The 17,587-nt window shown below is 40.2% G+C and overlaps 4 protein-coding genes and 1 non-coding gene across 7 annotated transcripts; 2 read left to right on the forward strand and 3 right to left on the reverse strand.

Annotated features, from left to right (window-relative positions):
- Positions 1-6,701, reverse strand: LOC136249750 (transcription initiation factor TFIID subunit 5-like). Of its 3 annotated transcripts, none has more exons than XM_066041854.1 (17): positions 6,412-6,701; positions 6,237-6,349; positions 6,139-6,177; positions 5,967-6,085; positions 5,795-5,918; positions 5,683-5,746; positions 5,560-5,614; positions 5,336-5,514; positions 3,732-3,910; positions 3,306-3,485; positions 1,005-1,099; positions 876-957; positions 714-825; positions 550-663; positions 448-502; positions 235-400; positions 1-185 (listed from the first exon to the last, which is right to left on the reverse strand). In XM_066041854.1, the coding sequence occupies exons 1-17, from the start codon at positions 6,490-6,492 to the stop codon at positions 74-76; spliced, it is 1,869 nt and encodes a 622-aa protein (XP_065897926.1). In that variant the 5' UTR covers positions 6,493-6,701; the 3' UTR covers positions 1-73. The 3 variants fall into 3 exon arrangements, with proteins under 3 accessions (XP_065897926.1, XP_065897927.1, XP_065897928.1); XM_066041855.1 differs by having other exon boundaries at positions 6,237-6,369; positions 6,412-6,700; XM_066041856.1 differs by having other exon boundaries at positions 6,134-6,177; positions 6,237-6,699.
- On the forward strand, positions 6,496-11,827 carry LOC136249751 (tRNA-dihydrouridine(47) synthase [NAD(P)(+)]-like). The gene is made up of 13 exons (XM_066041858.1): positions 6,496-6,629; positions 7,482-8,052; positions 8,101-8,142; positions 8,368-8,457; positions 8,508-8,570; positions 8,986-9,102; positions 9,158-9,223; positions 9,284-9,394; positions 9,443-9,539; positions 9,591-9,669; positions 10,008-10,196; positions 11,468-11,596; positions 11,651-11,827. The coding sequence occupies exons 1-13, from the start codon at positions 6,559-6,561 to the stop codon at positions 11,721-11,723; spliced, it is 1,698 nt and encodes a 565-aa protein (XP_065897930.1). The 5' UTR covers positions 6,496-6,558; the 3' UTR covers positions 11,724-11,827.
- On the reverse strand, positions 9,731-9,801 carry Trnag-gcc (transfer RNA glycine (anticodon GCC)). The gene has a single exon. It is a non-coding gene; the product is annotated as a tRNA-Gly (tRNA).
- Positions 11,828-11,947: 120 nt separating the features above from the next.
- On the reverse strand, positions 11,948-12,936 carry LOC136249753 (arginine and glutamate-rich protein 1-like). Its single transcript, XM_066041860.1, has 3 exons — positions 12,868-12,936; positions 12,622-12,824; positions 11,948-12,484 (listed from the first exon to the last, which is right to left on the reverse strand). Exons 1-3 carry the CDS (start codon positions 12,902-12,904, stop codon positions 11,999-12,001), a joined length of 726 nt encoding a protein of 241 aa, XP_065897932.1. The 5' UTR covers positions 12,905-12,936; the 3' UTR covers positions 11,948-11,998.
- Positions 12,905-17,408, forward strand: LOC136249752 (glutamate--cysteine ligase catalytic subunit-like). Its single transcript, XM_066041859.1, has 17 exons — positions 12,905-13,159; positions 13,214-13,326; positions 13,375-13,424; positions 13,542-13,686; positions 14,753-14,866; positions 14,914-14,972; positions 15,026-15,162; positions 15,214-15,288; positions 15,344-15,460; positions 15,508-15,646; positions 15,699-15,811; positions 15,861-15,953; positions 16,034-16,138; positions 16,191-16,272; positions 16,323-16,420; positions 16,910-17,027; positions 17,081-17,408. The coding sequence occupies exons 1-17, from the start codon at positions 13,010-13,012 to the stop codon at positions 17,347-17,349; spliced, it is 1,977 nt and encodes a 658-aa protein (XP_065897931.1). The 5' UTR covers positions 12,905-13,009; the 3' UTR covers positions 17,350-17,408.
- Positions 17,409-17,587: the final 179 nt, after the last annotated feature.

The raw sequence follows: 17,587 nt of genomic DNA on the forward strand, positions 1-17,587 counted from the left end.
TATTGATTCACTATTGAATAATTAAACTGTTCATGAATGAAATGTCAACCATAGAAACTCCTAAAATAACATGCTATAATGTCAAGTTATCTGCACAGGTAGCTATGGCAACTAGGTTATTTCTGTGTGTGTAGTTAAGATGATGTGCTGTGTCATGTTCCGTGTCATACCATGCTACTGATTGGCTGAAATTAAATACCATGGTAACAGAATTAGTTCAAATGATTCACCAACCTTGTAACAGTGTCCCACAATCTGATCGTGTTGTCATGACCACATGATGCTAGCAATCTACCACAAGGGCTGTAGGCTATTGCTAATATGGAATCATCGTGTCCTTTATGTGTTACCATGGTGTCACATGATGCAATATCCCATATATGTACCATCCCATCTTCACCTGATGAAAATATTGGATATCTATATTCTCTAATAAGCCCTACTTACCAGCTGCAGCCAGCTGCTTGCCTGTCGGAGAGAAAGCTAGTGTGTTAATGGCTCCCTAGTAAGGTTAGAATGAGGCATAGTTCACATCCAATTAAGTCTCACTTTGCTGCCAGTAAACACCCGAACATTGTTGCCAGTCTGGATATCCCATAATCGACATGTACGATCACATGATCCTGTTGCTAGATAATTGCCATTAGGATGAAAGCAGCAAACCTGATTGAGTAGACAATGGGGAGTGCGGTCATATCAAAATAATTCCTCACATCCACTCCAGCAATGTGACCTGCAAACACTCTCAGAGGAAACAGCGAGTCACTACTCCATAGTCGAGCCGTGTTGTCATGGGAACAGGATGCAAAGTAAACCCCAATGGGACTAAAATGACAAATTATTTATAAAAATCAGCCAATGAAATAGCAGAATACCTTGCAGCCACACCCCACACTGGATAATTGTGACCACGGTAACAAGCAAGACAATCCATCTTTTGCATATCCCATAGTCGAACTACAAATATGCAATGTAGCCATGGCAACATGAAGACAGCTCCCAACCTGTGGTATCTTCAGATGATGACAGAAGATGGCGATCATTGATAAAACATGTCCCATAAACTGGTCCGGTGTGTCCTCGTAGGATGTGGTAAGCACTATTAAGAAATGTCACACACAAGAAACACTCCAATCTACAACAAAATCATGGCCGCAACATTGCTACTTTTAATTGGGAGGTACATTCAAACAAGACTGGATACAGGTTCAAAATTCTGTGTGAATTTGTTTTTTGTAGGTACATGAATTCTTGGAACATACGTAATAAAAATAGTATACAGAATCTACAAAGCTTTCATCTACTAAGAACCTTCTGTTAGCATACTAGTTTGTAGAATTAATAAACATGATTGTGTAGGAGCATAATCAGGTAGGCATCAATAAACACATCAAGATTGATTACATACTCTAATAGAACAGTCACCCTAATACAGTGGTCCCTATATGATCCGGCCGTCAATTATCCGAACATTCCATTATCCAAACTGCGGAAGTGACTGTTCTATTAGAGTATTTTGAAAAGGTGTACGTTCTATTAGAGCAGTTCTTTATATAATGAATATATATATATAATGAATATATATGTGGGCTTCTGCCAGAGGAGGTTGGACATGATATAAGCGCTTCTGAAATTTATTACTGTTAATTGCATATTTCTAATATGTGACGAGGAGTAAGTGATAGAAGAAATGTTTAGCAATATCTACACCACGTTACCTTGTGCTTCTTTAGTTGAACAGCAAATTCTTATTGCAAGACAGGTGTGCAAGTTTCTAATTCTCTTTTCGATTCTCTGTGAGGCCACGCTAGCGGCGTCCGCTCTTCTTTTTCATTACCCTGGGAGGCTTTGTTAGCATGCACATTGCTTTCTTCGACAATTATTGTGCTAAAATACATGTACATAAGGCATCCCTATGTATTACACATGGGTTCCACCCAGCAAACGCTTACACACGTGAACCCTGTAGATTTCAAGAGTGATTTACGCGCCTGGAGTAGTGGGGTTGAATGGGGTTGACCGGCTGAATAGACTAAACTTGAAGTGCACTCTCGAATGGTATTTGTGAAAACTTTCGTGAGCGCTTGGTTAAACTTTCAATACAAAATGTATGCGCTCATATGTGCGTGTCCAACCTCCTCTGGGCTTCTGTTATCCAAACTTTTCGATTATCTGAACCCACCCAGGGGGCCCAATGAGTTCAGATAATGGAGGGAACACTGTACAGTGGTCAGGTGAATATTCAGTAACAGTATGATAAACTGCTGAAATCACAATTTTGGAGAGCCAAAATAAAAACTTAAATCCTGGGTGGAACGTACTGTACCGTATAGGGGGAAAGTTTCAATGGGTGAAAGTTTCGCGGTAGAGAGCAAACAAACTTACTCGTGGTTAAACTTTCGCGGTGGATAAATGTATGGTGGTGTCCGCTCAAAACGCTTAGCCATGCACGTAAACAATGCACATTAATTTGTTGGTAAGTGGGTGTGGCTCACGACAATTATGATGCGAACATACACTTGCACCTGATGATTGATTAAAGTGGGCGCGGCTCTACATTGGGTGTACACACAGCAACACACGTGGCTTTGTACATGCCTTCAGATTTCTGCAACACACCTTGATAAATGGATGTGGCTCCACGTATGATTAGCAAGACAGTGATGCACAATCCAAATAGGTGGGCGTGGCTCACGAAAGAAGCTGGGATGTGGCAGGACTTTCCACATTGTTAAGCAACTTCACTTACGTGACATGTCAATCAATCACAGCTAGCAATAGCATTCGCGAGGAAACTTTCGCGGTTTTTGACAAAACCGCGAAGTCCGCAAAAACCACTTTCTCCCTATACGGCAGTATTTGTTAACAAGATCAAAATACCTGAATAGAGTAGTCATGATCACCCACATATAACAGTCAAAGAAATATTAATTATATTGTGATATACTATTTAAATCACTCTCAGAATTCAAGGGTAAATTTGTGGGGGCATGCCTCCAGACCCCCTAGGTTGGCAGTGTGTAAGGTACACATCCCTACCCTAGCTATATCCTACCCTAGCTATATAGTGTTATGAAGTTAGGCCTGACATCACCAAAAGTGTGGCTATGTCCCTGTGATCATGTTGGCAAAAAATTAATTGTGAAATAGAAAATACCAGAGACTAGTACAATATGTAGATCCTCTTATTTAGAACTATCTACTTAAAAATCCCTTTAGGGTTTAAAATTTAAAGAAAAATCCCTTTAAGGTTTATAAAGAAAGACCTCCAAATAATAATGTCAGCCATATTGTAACTTTCTCACCTTGAAATATCATTGGCTGGTTCACTGTGATCATCACCATCAAGAGATATGTAGGAGTATGATTTGTAGGGATTGTGCTTGGGTGTGTTTCTTTTAGAATTGGCAATGGACCAGATTTTTATAGATGAGTTGTTGCAACCACAAGCAAACATATCACCATGGCAACAAGAGGACGCTACACTGTATTAAAATAAAAGTACACATAAGAAAATAATAAATGAGTACACTATACTATATACAAATGTTAGCACAACTGCTTACACACACGCACACACATGCATGCACTCTCTCACACACACACACACACACACACACACACACACACACACACACACACACACACACACACACACTCACTCACTCTCACACACCCACACAAGCGCATGCATGCAACGCACGCACTGCACTATACTACACTACACACACCATTGTCCACCACTCCTATTAACAGAGAAGACACACACAGAAGGAGCAGATGGTGGAATATTATCTGAAGTATCTTTGAGGCGTTTCTTAAACTCATCTAATGGAGTGGACACACTGTCAGTTCCCTGGGCAACCACCCCAGTAGAGTCACTCTCTGACTTCAATGCTTGTCTCTTCCTCTGTAACAACAGCATACATAAACTTTCCTGCAGTAATTCAAGCAACACACTGAACACAGCATTTAATGTATGACTAGGTACTGGTAACATTTTAGTGCCATAGTGACCCTAAAGGTGCGACTCAAGGGCATCAGAGTAGGTGCAACCAGTGAGGCCACAGCCTCACCACTTTTTGGCTAGAAATAAAAAAACTTTCAAACTTGATGAAGCCAAAACCATAAGTATAGTGTACATGCAATAATAGCATTGAACTGATGGTAGCAATCGTCAGAAACAAAACTTATCTAACCTATTTATCACTCAAAACAGCTTCATGTTGACTTTGTCTGTGTTAGTTGCCTCTAAAAATAATTACCATTATATTTAGCTTTTGCTTTGTTTCTCCATGTAACTATTTTGGAAATGTCCCTTACAGTTTATCTCTTATTAGTTTTAAGAGTTAAACAGTATCATGGAGGTGCTTTTAGGCAGGGTCCAGATATATCATAAAATACTCTGAGGTAGCTAGCTAACTACAGCCCAAAGTTTGCTCCCAAATAGCATCTTGAAATATCCAATTGGGAAGGGGGAGGGGACATTCCCCAAAACTAAGTCTTTTTACTTTTACTCTGATGCCCCTGGTATGATTGATTTTGTCATGATCAAATAACTCATGATCAACGCCCCTAATAGGCTCAGTGACCTCAAACCTTCTAGGTACAGTACAGTAAAATTTAAAAAGAGCAAAAAAGCTAATGGCAAACACCAATTGCATCATCCTACTTTATTATTAGCTGCGGCTACTTTATGGACTTCACTATAGCTACACAGATAGCTTAGATCAACCTTTAAATGATAGCCATGAGAGCACACTGTTTCTCAGTCACAACAATGCATAAACAGTAACCGAATACAATGAGGTGGTGCTGACAGCTAAAAACAAGAATTTCAATCTATTACAGTAATGAAAATGAAAATAGTACAATCCTTAATGCTAAAACCCCAAAACATTGTCAAATCCTAGCTACCTTCATCCTATGTTAATCTCTATTCAGTGTAGCTTAGGACACAGAGAAAAATAATAATTTACTGTAAGAGTACAATTTGCAACAGAGTCACAGTAGCAATTGATACATGACAGCTGGTAAACTGCAAGTCTTTTCAAGATACCACTACACAGAAAAGTTGCTAATTGTAGACATGCATACCTTCTCCATGATAACAGGTATGGCTGCTTATCAGTGAAACCCTTCTAATCTATTTATGCACCACAAATACTTTTGACTCTTTTGAGCAAGAGTTTATAATGAGTAGCAGCAATATTTCTGTTTGAAATACTGACTAGTTAGTTAAAAATATCATTTTCAGGCTATAGAAAACTAATACTGACACTTTCAGTGATTGTGTATAGCACACAAGCATTGGAAACACATTGCAATGACCTACTTTAGAAGATGGAGGCTTTGGATCTGTTTCTGCTTGGTCTGATGGTCTACCAGTGCTAACACTAGAAGAGCTTGACCCCATCTTAGATCGGACTGAAGATCGCCTGCCATCTGCTTTGGCAACAGCAGCAGTGGCAGTTGCCGGATGATCACCAGACGCAGCACTCGTGCATCTACAAACTATCCTCAGCAATAACAATATACACCATGCACTATTTTTGGTACCTTCAATGGCAAAATGTTGTTGGATTATGCTGAGCAACAGTGAAGATTTACAAGACTGCAAGGAATGTAGTGTACAAATGAATTGTTCAAGATTTCTTTTAAATACATCAAACAATAGTTTACCTGTAGGAAATGCATTAGACAATGAAACGCAGTATCAGACATTTTGACATGGTATCTATGATTCCTGTATGTACAATTACATACACATGTGATCTAATGTTGGTAAAATTACCTGAATTTCTCAGCCAGCGGTGAGCTTGTCAGATCATGTGTTGAAGCTAATCCAGACAGTTCCCTTAGTTCATCAGGATTAGACCCATCTAGCTTATCAACAAAACTACCATAAAATGACACCGCTAAAGAGGAAAAAGGAATAAAAATCGTCTCCAAATAAAGCACCTTACCAACAGCTGACACACCCCTAGCGATGAGATCGAGGTATATATTAACAAATGTTGGATACAGGAGTTGCATTAGCTCACACTTACACTGTCCACTACCCTCTCTGACAAAGTCATGTAACCTGGCAAATAAGACCAACATCATTACCCAGCTTAACACATTTTATTACCACACTTTTTGTACGATTGATGGCACTCAGTGGGTGAGTACTCCCTACAAAAACAAACAAACACACAAATATAAAAACAAACCATGTACACTAAGTTACACACATTGTGCACATTACTGAGACGTGTGGCCGCGTAATATCGTTCTCTGCGCTCTGCAGGGCCGCCATTTCTTTCAGTGTACACACGTGGTTCTCTCCAGTAGTTGGTTCCTGCTGCTGCATGTACAGGGGAGGAGCTAAGGCAGCTGGGATGTTTACAAACTTGTAAATACACTCACCGCGTATTTTCTTAACGACAAATAATCGCGCATGTACCGATAGAACAATTCACCTTGCGCTGCATTGCTTACGGCGGACATTACGATCACAGTTTACATGGGACTTTAATTAGAATAGTTTCTCGCGTGAGTGCATGCGTCTCTCTCATGGAAGGCGACTCTGGCTCCGCTGTAGCCAATTCTCAACTACCGCCTGGAGTTGCTGGAATTAAAAAGCAGTGAGATACATGTTTAAAGTTAACTTTTTAGCCAAACAGATCTATTCGTACGTTTGTATGTTTGCTGTTTAATGCACTACGCGCATCGTAAATAATTATCTTTGCAAACTCATTAATAAGCGCCCTAATAAAGGTTGCCCCTAGCAACCTGACTTACAATGAATTATTTGCAAGGGTGAACGCCTAAAGCATTGTCTCCAAAGATCAAATGGTCATGAGATATGACATTTTAGATTTTGTAGTACTCCCATATATACATTTATTTTCCCATGCATTGTCTATGGGGGGCAACACTGGGCAATCACATAAATATTCTATGGGGAAACAACATCACATTAAATAATGTATGGGAATACTGCAAACTTAAATCATCTCACAAATTTTATATGGTGTTTACTATAAAAATTCAGGTTGTTAGAGGTAGTGATTATGCCTTAGCCAAAACTAGCTAAATCACCATTATGATTATACCTTAGCCAAAACTAATTGTCTGAGGTTTGATTCCCAATTTAAGCTCCAGATCTTTTCATTGCATCTTTTTCACAAGTCTTTTTTTTTTTTTCTTTTTACAAAATTGTTTTGGCAACCACCTTTTAAGTCTTTTTGTCACAATGTTTTAACAGTTATCATAGTGTTCATTTTGAAAACCTTTATCTCCAGATGCAACCCAACACTAAAAATATTGGTATCGGAATCAGTACTTATATATCAGTTATCAGTAAATTTCCACATCAGTGCACATCTAGTTATTATGGATATCTTTTATTGGGAGCAGTAATGTACTGCCACAAGTAGTAAATACTCTGTGTGTTCACTGTGATGACATATTATCATAACATTGCTACATTGCAGATATCTAAAGAGAGTATTACCTGAGCAAAAGGACAGTCAAGATGGTGCTCCACCCAGAAAGAAACAGAGAGGACAGAACAAGAAACGACCACGTGACAGACGGGTCGCATCCAGTGAAAGATTATGTCCCAGTTTAAAAATCAGCATCCCATGCCCCTTCTCAACAGACTGTCGGTTCTCACATGACATAGATGGGTATATGGCACAAAAACCTGCAGACATTGGTGAGAGGTGTGTCCTCTTTGAACAGTATGGCAAGTGTCCTTATGGGTTAGAGTGTCGCTATGGTAGCAAGCATATTTCCAGTGACTTTAAAAACATTAAACGTGACGACATCAAAAATCCCAATAGCACATTTTCTTGGTTGACTAAAGACCTTCAAGACAGGTTACATAAGAAAGCAGTTGCGTTTCCATCCTCTGAGAAATTCTTAAGCAAGTTACAGTCAGCAAAAGACAAGGCATCAGCTTCCAGTGACCCTGCAACTGTTGACAGTGAGAAAGTCTGCAGCAAAGTTGGACCAGTTTCTGATGAAGATATTGTGAAGCCAAGAATAGCAGAGAAAAAGATGGTGACCATTTATGGTATATCTCTTAAATTATAATATTTTTACTATTAGATTGACTTTAGAGGAAAACGATACCTTGCTCCTTTAACAACAGTAAGTTTTAGCAACTGAAAAAAGTTAAGAGTATAAAGCCATTATAGTGGAACCATTAAAAAGTTGACTCCCTGAAATATAGGCACCTTGATAATCATGTCACTTGTCTATGATCCCATTTGTATTAGGTGCATACCTTAAAACTCCTCACTAATAAGAACATTAGGGGTGTGTTCCACTGTAGAGTGTAGAGTAATGGTACTGCATTTGCCTCACATTTTGCAGGTTGGGAATTTACCATTTCGCAGGATTTGCAAGCAGTATGGGGCAGAGATCACCTGTGGGGAGATGTCATTGTGTACTAATTTACTACAGGTAAGTGAGTGGTATTTGTGGTAACTGCCCTGATCTGAAGTATGGTATAGGGGAAGCAGTCAGAATGGGCATTACTTAAGAGGCATTCATCTGAGGATATTTTTGGTGTGCAGGTGTGTGTGTGTGTGTGTGTGTGTGTGTGTGTGTGTGTGTGTGTGTGTGTGTGTGTGTGTGTGTGTGTGTGTGTGTGTGTGTGTGTGTGTGTGTGTGTGTGTGTGTGTGTGTGTGTGTGTGTGTGTGTGTGTGTGTGTGTGTACACTTCATCAGGTCCCTGCTATTGTCTGTGGCCCATCCATCCTCCACGAGGTTAACTTAGCTTAAATAAAAAGCAAGGTTACTCAGCGTCCCTTGGATAGATGGGTAGATGTGTTTCATGGGGGATTGGGGCTGGGTCGAAGAGGATCCCGGGACAGGTAGTAGTAGGTAGATGTTTGCGTGCATGTGTATGTGAGGTAGCACCTGTACACATACACACTGTACACTAACATGTGTATATTGTCCTAATCGTGTGTTTTTTTCTCTTAACAGTTGTGTGGTGGGTTCCCGGACACAATGGCAAGGTGTGCAGAACTAATCAACACACATGCATCGGTAGATTTTATTGACATCAATGTTGGCTGTCCTATCGACGTAATTTTCAAAATGGTGGGTGGGGCTTTGTTGCAGCATGCAGCCTAAACATGTCCCCTTATTACTGCAGGGTGCAGGCAGTGCACTAATGAACAGACATACAAGATTTGAATCAATAGTGAGAGGAATGGTGGAAGTAAGCTCTCCAATTTGGAAGTATTTTCTTCAGTATATAATATATGTGCATATTTTTTAGGTGCTGGATATTCCACTGACGGTTAAAATGCGTACAGGAATTTATGACAAAAATTGGAATGCCCATAAGTTGTTGCCCAAACTTCATGAATGGGGTGTCACCATGACAACAGTGAGCAGGAAAGTGATGTCAATTTGTCAGTGACTTCTGTGGTAACAGGTCCATGGAAGATCCCGGGAACAACGTTACACAAAACTTGCAGATTATGACTACCTTGCTCAATGTGCGGATGTAGCAGCTCCCATGCCCTTATTTGGTAATAAGAAGAAAACTACATGATTGAATTGATTTAGATTTATCCATGCAGGTAATGGAGATGTTCTGTCATTTGAAGATTACAATACCAGAATGGATACTGAGAAGTTTGCAGGAGTTTTAATTGGGAGGTGAATGTCCATACATACATATTGTCCTGCATGTAAAAAAAAAAGTAGGTTAAACAGTACATGCATTAGCCGGGAATCGAACCCGGGCCCCCTGTGTGGCAGGCAAGGATTCTACCATTGAACTACCAATGCTCTGTTAGTAAACAATTCTTTGTGGGACTGTTAAATCCTTTGAGGCTCCTGTGTGCTATAGGGTGGCAGCATGCAGACCAATTCTTGACATGCGCGTGTGTACAACACTACACAAGCATGCCACACATGCGCACGCACACACACACACACAACACGCATGAGCTGATAGCATGTGGTAATGACCTGAGTGTATTTTGTTAATGTAGGGGGGCATTGATCAAGCCATGGATATTCACTGAGATAAAGGAGCAACGCCACTGGGACATCTCATCCTCAGAACGGCTTGACATGTTACGAACATTTGTCGACTATGGTCTAGAACACTGGGGCTCTGACATGCAAGGGGTAGACAAGACACGACGATTCCTGCTTGAATGGCTTTCATTTCTCTACAGGTAAATAGCACATTGACAGCACCACTTCTGTTTTATGGACACAAATCTGTAGTGTATGTGTCTCTCTTAATGCTTTTTTATAATTACCCACTAAATTAGGTTTTAGGTTGTCTGTATCCACCGTGTTGCTTGTCAATGCTTGGTTGAGCATATGGAACCTCTACTGCACAAAAAAGTTTGTTTATAGTTGCAGCAGCCCTGGCTCGGTATGTTTTATCACCGAGAGAACAGCTACTATGACAGCCGCAATGTATAGCTGCTCCCAAATTGTCAATAATTAAAGGTTACAAATTATCATACAGTACAGTAGTACTTCCATTATGGTATACAGCTGCATATTGTAAATCAATCTCATACCAGAAGTGAACTTTTCAGTCTAAGTGCTGATCTCGTGAGTGGCCCTAGGCCTGAAACAAAAATTTTGGGGCAAAAATCAGTCCAGCAGGACCAATTTTAGCTGCCTCTAGCAACCTGGTTTTAAATATCACCCAAAAACCAGCTTCACAATGGTGCTGTGGCAGTATTGGTTATGTATAACCAAGCCCAAAAGTGTCTTCAGTATGACCCTAAATACTTCCAATAGGTAGCTACAAATTAAAATATATATATTCAATGGAATTTTCTACTGACTGACTAACTGCCTGCCTGATGTCTTCAGACAAGCGTAACTCGATAATGGCTAAAGCTACAGGCTTGATTTTTTCACTGTTCGATGTCATTTTGTCCCCCCTATATGTGCCTTTTGGCATACTGCAGTACGTACAATGCACGCATCATGGACTTACCTTTGTCCTCCTTTGTGTCCCATTTCTTTTTTCTGACAGTCCAAGGTGTCGATTCGCGGTAGCACGATGCATGGTTTCCAATTTATAAATGGGAATCATCCATATTTTCTGTGGTGACTGGATCGATTGCAGTGACATCTCCGTTTTTAACACTGTGTAACAGGCTGAAAATAGCTGGAAAAAAGCGTAATGGCCACTTTACTTTAGAGCCAGTAATTGATAGCTGGGGCGCTTGTTCAGACGAAACATTAACTCTAGTGCCATCCTTTTGTTTGATGCAGTATGTGCAGGTTCGCCAGTCATCAAAAAGTTAACAAACAAGTAGGACTAAGGTACTCTCCTGATTAAGATGTCGTTTGAGACTTTTGGTATTAAAATGCCTGGCTCCATATAAAAAAGAAAATAGGGCTAAATTCTAAATTTTCAATATTGTAGTAGACATGTCCCAAACAGTGTCAGGTCATTAGCAAATATTGTCACATGCAGGTATATACCAGTTGGGGTTCTGGAGCGAGTCCCTCAAAAGATCAATGAACGACCTCCGGCATTTGTTGGCCGTGATGATCTTGAGACTCTAATGGCATCCAACCACTGTGATGACTGGGTGAAGATCAGGTGAGCCCATCTACTAACGTGTGTACAGCTAATCACAAGCTAGTTGTCAACTAGTGAGATGTTACTAGGACCAGTCCAGGACTCCTTCAGTTTTCTGCCGAAGCATAAAGCAAACTCTTACCAATGATCTAGCTTACAATTTTTTTTATTAATGATCAAAATTTTATGTTAAATTATATTAAACTGAATAAATTTATGCGTCCTTTATTTCTAAACTTGATCTCTACATTGAAACACTTTTCCATATGTGGATGTTGACCACATGCAGATTGAATTTTACCATTAAAATTACTTTAATGACCTGGTGAAAATACAAAGATACTCCAAAATTTGTGGCAGACTCCTCAAGGATATGGTATAGTTTACAAAGTAATTTCATGTGACATATGAAAAATAAATCTGCTAACTGTGTGCATGACTGCTTCTGATCTTGCGATCTTGCAGCTTAGTGTAAACTGTCTTTCTCTCTTGTGCAGTGAAGTCTAATATGGACACAATTGCTCTGACCTGCTCCTCAGCATGGTAGTCAGTCAAATAGTGGAACAGTGCTTGTTTTAAAAACTGCATTTGTGATCCGTCCAGTCCTGGTGCTTTAGAGTCAGTCTCTTTTTTGGTTCCTTTTCTCACTTCTATCAGTTGCAATTTGAGTTCCTCGACTTCTTTTCCTTTAGCTTTCAACTGTGACTGCTTCTTCTCCAGAGCTTGCTGAAGCTCCTTCACTTTGCTTTGCTCCAGTTGCACTAATCGTTGCATTTCCTCTCGCCTCTGTTTAGCCACACCTACCTCAACCTGCCATTTCTGCTGCAGCTCTTCCAACTCTGAAACGTGGCGTTGACTATCATCAAGCGCCTGAGCCAGTTTCGTTTTATTTACAATCTCCTTGGCTACCTACAGAACAGCACAACCCACCATAGAACAACCATAGATTATAGCTCCGAGGTATAATGCAAAAATTAAACATTTTGTTCCAAACCTAAACACTGAAGACAGAGCATCATGAGCCCCGCCCTTGCAGAATGACTTACTTGTTTACGGTGCTGCTCTAACTCGTTTCTTAGCTTACTCAATTCCGTGTCCCTTTCTGACAGAAGCGTCCGTGATTCTATCAACGCCTTCTGTAATTCATCAACTGTGGCTCGCAGTAACCGCCCCGTTTCGTCACCTTCACGGTCCGAATCCTCTTCCGTGGACACATCTGCTTGGTAAGGTGACTTCTCCGCGATCGTGTCTGACATGCCCCATCACATTAGAGGCAACAATGTTTAGCATACCTGCTGTTCCCGGGATTTCTTCCACGCCTTCGTCCATGCTAAATCGATCAAATTGGTTTCGATTGTGGGAATTGGTCGGCAGGAAATTGGGCAAAGTCTCGGGCAGAGTAAAATTGTTGTTAGGCAATATCGTATCATAGTCATGGGTCTTTTGTCGAAAGGAACGTCCTTGTCTTGGGAAGACACTAAGAAACACGCGGATCATGTGCGGAAGGTTGGGATTCAACAGCTAATAGCTCACTATCATCGCTTGAAGGATCGCACCAATGATCAGCTAAAGTTTGGAGACGAGGTGAAGTGGTTAGCTTTATGGAGTCTTATTTTAGGTCGTGTGCACGATTTGCAGATAGAGTACACAATCGTGCGGTTGGATCATGAGAAGAAAGTGGCTCGCTTGGCTTTAGTAGGGCCGGAAACGTTGGACAAAATCAACGAGGAAGAGCAACGAACCCCACAAGAGTGAGAATTAGTAATTCAAGTGACCTTTGGAGAATATTTAACCCACAGACATGTACAGACAGCATGGGTACCTGAGTATGCTTCATATATGATAGAAGGTATGTATCAGTTTTGTGTATGCAGTTGCTGTGTTTGTTTCACCATAGATATTAGAGTAATATCTATGGTTTCACTGTGTATTGCAAGGTGTATTTTTTTATCATGATTTGATGTAGGTACGCCGGGGAGGGAACGTCCTTACGGATGGTGTGTTATGAACTATAACATTGTGGAGTCAAACATGAAGATGAGACGCAACCAGTTGGTCAAGGCATTAGAGGGTACTGGCTGTATTCCCCTCTGCATAACAGGTTTCCCTAGGTTAGTGCTATATAGCAACCTGATGAATTTTATACTTGTAAAGTTGCAGCTGTATATGTGAACGTGTAGATAGATGATACATGTTAAAATAGTGCTTTTTCTTAGAATTTTGCAAAGTGTATAGATAGAAGGGTTGAAGCTTTGAGTACAAGTCACCTATGACTTTGAGAAGCTAACTTGCTTTATCATTTATCACCAAATCACATATCAAAGTTATACAGTGAAACCTCACTTAGCAGCCAGCTCTTTGATAAGGCCACCTCGTTATAGTGGCCACCTTTAGTAGGTCCCAAACACAGCTAAGATGTACTTCATAACCTCATTAATAAAGCCACCTCATTATTCAGGCCAGTTTTCTTGGTCCCAGAGGTGGCCCTATTAATGAGGTTTCACTGTACCTGTAATATGGAGTTTGGATAATGTGGGCCCTTGCACACCTATGGTCTCAGGCTTCTTGGGGTTGCCAGACTTGTAGAATTCAATTAATTTTTTAGCTGTTGTACTAAACAGGTTGTGAAAACTCTGTGTCTGTCTGCAGTCACAGTAGCAATGATAAAAGCCCACCTTAGTGCTTTTTGCAGCACTAAAATATTTTATGAATCTGTTCATGAATTTGCGATGTGATGATATCATAAGGACCTATAGCTCAAAAAAAATTATTTTTAAGAACCAGGGAGGTTAGCCATGCATCACACACACACACACACACACACACACACACACACACACACACACACACACACACACACACACACACACACACACACACACACACACACACACACACACACACACACACACACACACACACACACACACACACACACACACACACACACACACACACACACACACACACACACACACACACACACACACACACACACACACACACACACACACACACACACACACACACACACACACACACACACACACAGAGATGCGTGTACAATTTGCCCTTGGTATCAATTTGAGGTATCAATCATATTTCTTTGAGATAGCAAGATACCAGCTATAGCACTCAAGAGCTGAAATGTTATAATTTTTTCATTCATTTTTCTAGATTGGGTTGTCCATCTTTTACTGATCCACAATATGAACCAACCCCAACTGGTGGTTTGTCAAATTCACTGTTCTATCCTGATGAGGCAATATGGAAGGGTCACCCACGTTTTAAGTGAGCTGTCTATTTGTGAATGTGTGTGTGTTGCTAACAATGTGTAGGACTTTGACAAGGAATATTCGTCAACGGAAAGGTGAAAATCAAGCCATCAATATACCTAGTGAGTTTTGCTATTGATTTTGTTTGTGCTTGTTACAAGCATTCATGTGACAGTTTATAAGGACCAGGCTACTCCTAGTCCTTTTGTGGACCACATACCAACTACTGATGAGACTTGTCTGAAGAACACTATGGCTGACCATGTGTACTTAGACTGTATGGGATTTGGTATGGGGATGTGTTGTTTACAGGTGAACTCAGATCCACATACCGCAGTCATGTACTTTGTCATTATGCTATAGGTGACATTTCAAGCAGTTAATATCGATGAAGCTCGTCACCTGTATGACCAGCTGGCTGTACTATGTCCCATCATGGTAAAGTAGATTGAGCTTGACATTTAATGTTGATTGTTCTCTTTCTGTTATGCAGTTAGCCATCTCTGCTGCTACTCCAGCCTACAGAGGGTACCTATGTGATATTGATTGTCGGTGGGATATCATTTCTGGCTCTGTGGATGACAGGACAAAGGAGGAACTAGGCCTTGAGGTTCAGTCAATGCTTGTCTGCTAATTTTTGCTACTATTTTGTTTCAGCCTCTGAAGAATGACAAATTTGTGATCCCCAAGTCTCGATATGACACCATCTCTTGTTATATACATCCAACGTCTGATGCCTTCAACGATAAACCATTTCCATTTGATGAAGAGATAAAGAAGACACTACAAACGCAAGGTGATTGTTGTGGTATACATATATTTGATTCTAAATATTTAACTTTCTACAGGTTTAGATGAACATCTGGCTCACCATTTTGCCCATTTGTTCATCAGAGACCCCATATCTCTGTTTGAGGAAAAAGTTCAACAAGACCCTGAGAAAGAGACCGACCATTTTGAGGTATACACATAATGTGTGTGTGTTTGTGTATTAGCTAATGGTTTTGTAGAACATTCAGTCTACCAATTGGCAAACAATGAGATTTAAGCCCCCTCCACCAGGGTCACCAATCGGCTGGCGAGTGGAATTCAGACCCCTTGAGGTAAGAAACATGAACTTCTGAACAGGAGTTTAAGGGAAAGTTTGGCAGATGTACACGTTGATGTTACATATATCTTACAGCTCCAGTTGACGGATTTTGAGAACGCTGCTTTTGTTGTGTTTGTGGTGATTTTAACTCGTACTATCCTTTCCTTTGGCCTTGACTTCAGAATACCGATATCCAAGGTAGTAGGGGAGCCATTATGTGCAGTGTGTGATCTTCCCCAACACTGAATAGTTGGATGAGAACATGAGGAGGGCTGTGAAACGTGATGCAGTGAAGAAAGGAAAGTTTCATTTCAGAAAGACAATTATTCCTGGTAAACTGCTAGTGTTGTAAGATATTAGTTGTTATATTGTGTGTATGAAGGCGATGATGATGATGATGATGATGAGACTGATGGAGCATCTCCTCCTGCACCACAAGAATACGAAGAGATGGACATCGACACAATAATAAATGGAAAGGTACACACATGAAAATTTTTTATCTAGAGGAGCCTTTAACATACTCCCTATCTTACCAAGTCTTTTTGTAACACCCAGTCAATAAATTATTTCACTGGTGAAAGTTATGGAGACAGGCTGGTTTCCATGTGTAATTCCTGGTCAGTCATTTTTGCATATTTACGGTTTATCATCATTTTTGCTTACGTACCATGTTCTTTGTATTAAGATGTGTTGTGATCTGTCTTTTGAACCATTTCATGTTTGAAATTTTAAAGACCAAATTCCATTGCCCATAACAATCTGCCCAAACTATTCTGTCACAAAGTGGATTTATAACAAATCACAATGAATAATGAGTCTCTCACAAGGTTTTCAAGGTCATCAAATGCTGTCATCATTGAGAAAATGTGTACACAAAGTTAACGCAGGGAGGATGTAAAATCAGGGTAGAATAGGAGATAATCTCCAGTGCCAACCTGGTATATATAAAATAATGTATCTCATTAGGGTGGCTTCCCTGGGGTAATTCCCCTGATGAGAATGTACGTAAACAGTTTGGAAGTTGATGTGGACACAAGATGCACAATCCAACAATATCTGAAGCTCATACAGAAGAGAGCATCCGGTCAGTTACAGATAGTCTTTTATTGTATCTCCAAATGATGACTGCTCTATTAGGGGAGTTGTCAACCACAGCTACTTGGATGAGAAACTTCATCACTCAACATCCTGACTACAAACAGGACTCTATAGTGAATGACAGGATCACCTATGACCTACTGGTGGCTTGTGACAGGATCAGCAAAGGGGAGACTTGTGCTGAACTAACTGGTTCACTTCACTCTCGTACCATCAGAGATATTGAGACATGTCCTGGTACAGCTAAAAGGAAATCTCAGTCTGAAGACGTGTCTGTAAAGCACAGAAAGATGAGCCAAAACAATTAGTTAGCAGGTTGTTGTTTTTGTATCTGTTTGAAATTAGCTATAGATTCATTGTATATTAATCAGAAGATTGCATCTATAGCTAACTACTGCACCAGTAAATTCCTAATATGAATTGCTATGTTCCATAAGCCTTTACAGATCAAATTTGATTTGTTAAAGATGGTACTGGCGTATGCTGATTAAAACTGAAGCATATAATGCTGTACATTCTTACGGCTTTATGCATCATCTGTTATGT

The sequence above is a fragment of the Dysidea avara genome, chromosome 3 (assembly GCF_963678975.1).
Source record: "Dysidea avara chromosome 3, odDysAvar1.4, whole genome shotgun sequence".
NCBI lineage: Eukaryota > Metazoa > Porifera > Demospongiae > Dictyoceratida > Dysideidae > Dysidea > Dysidea avara.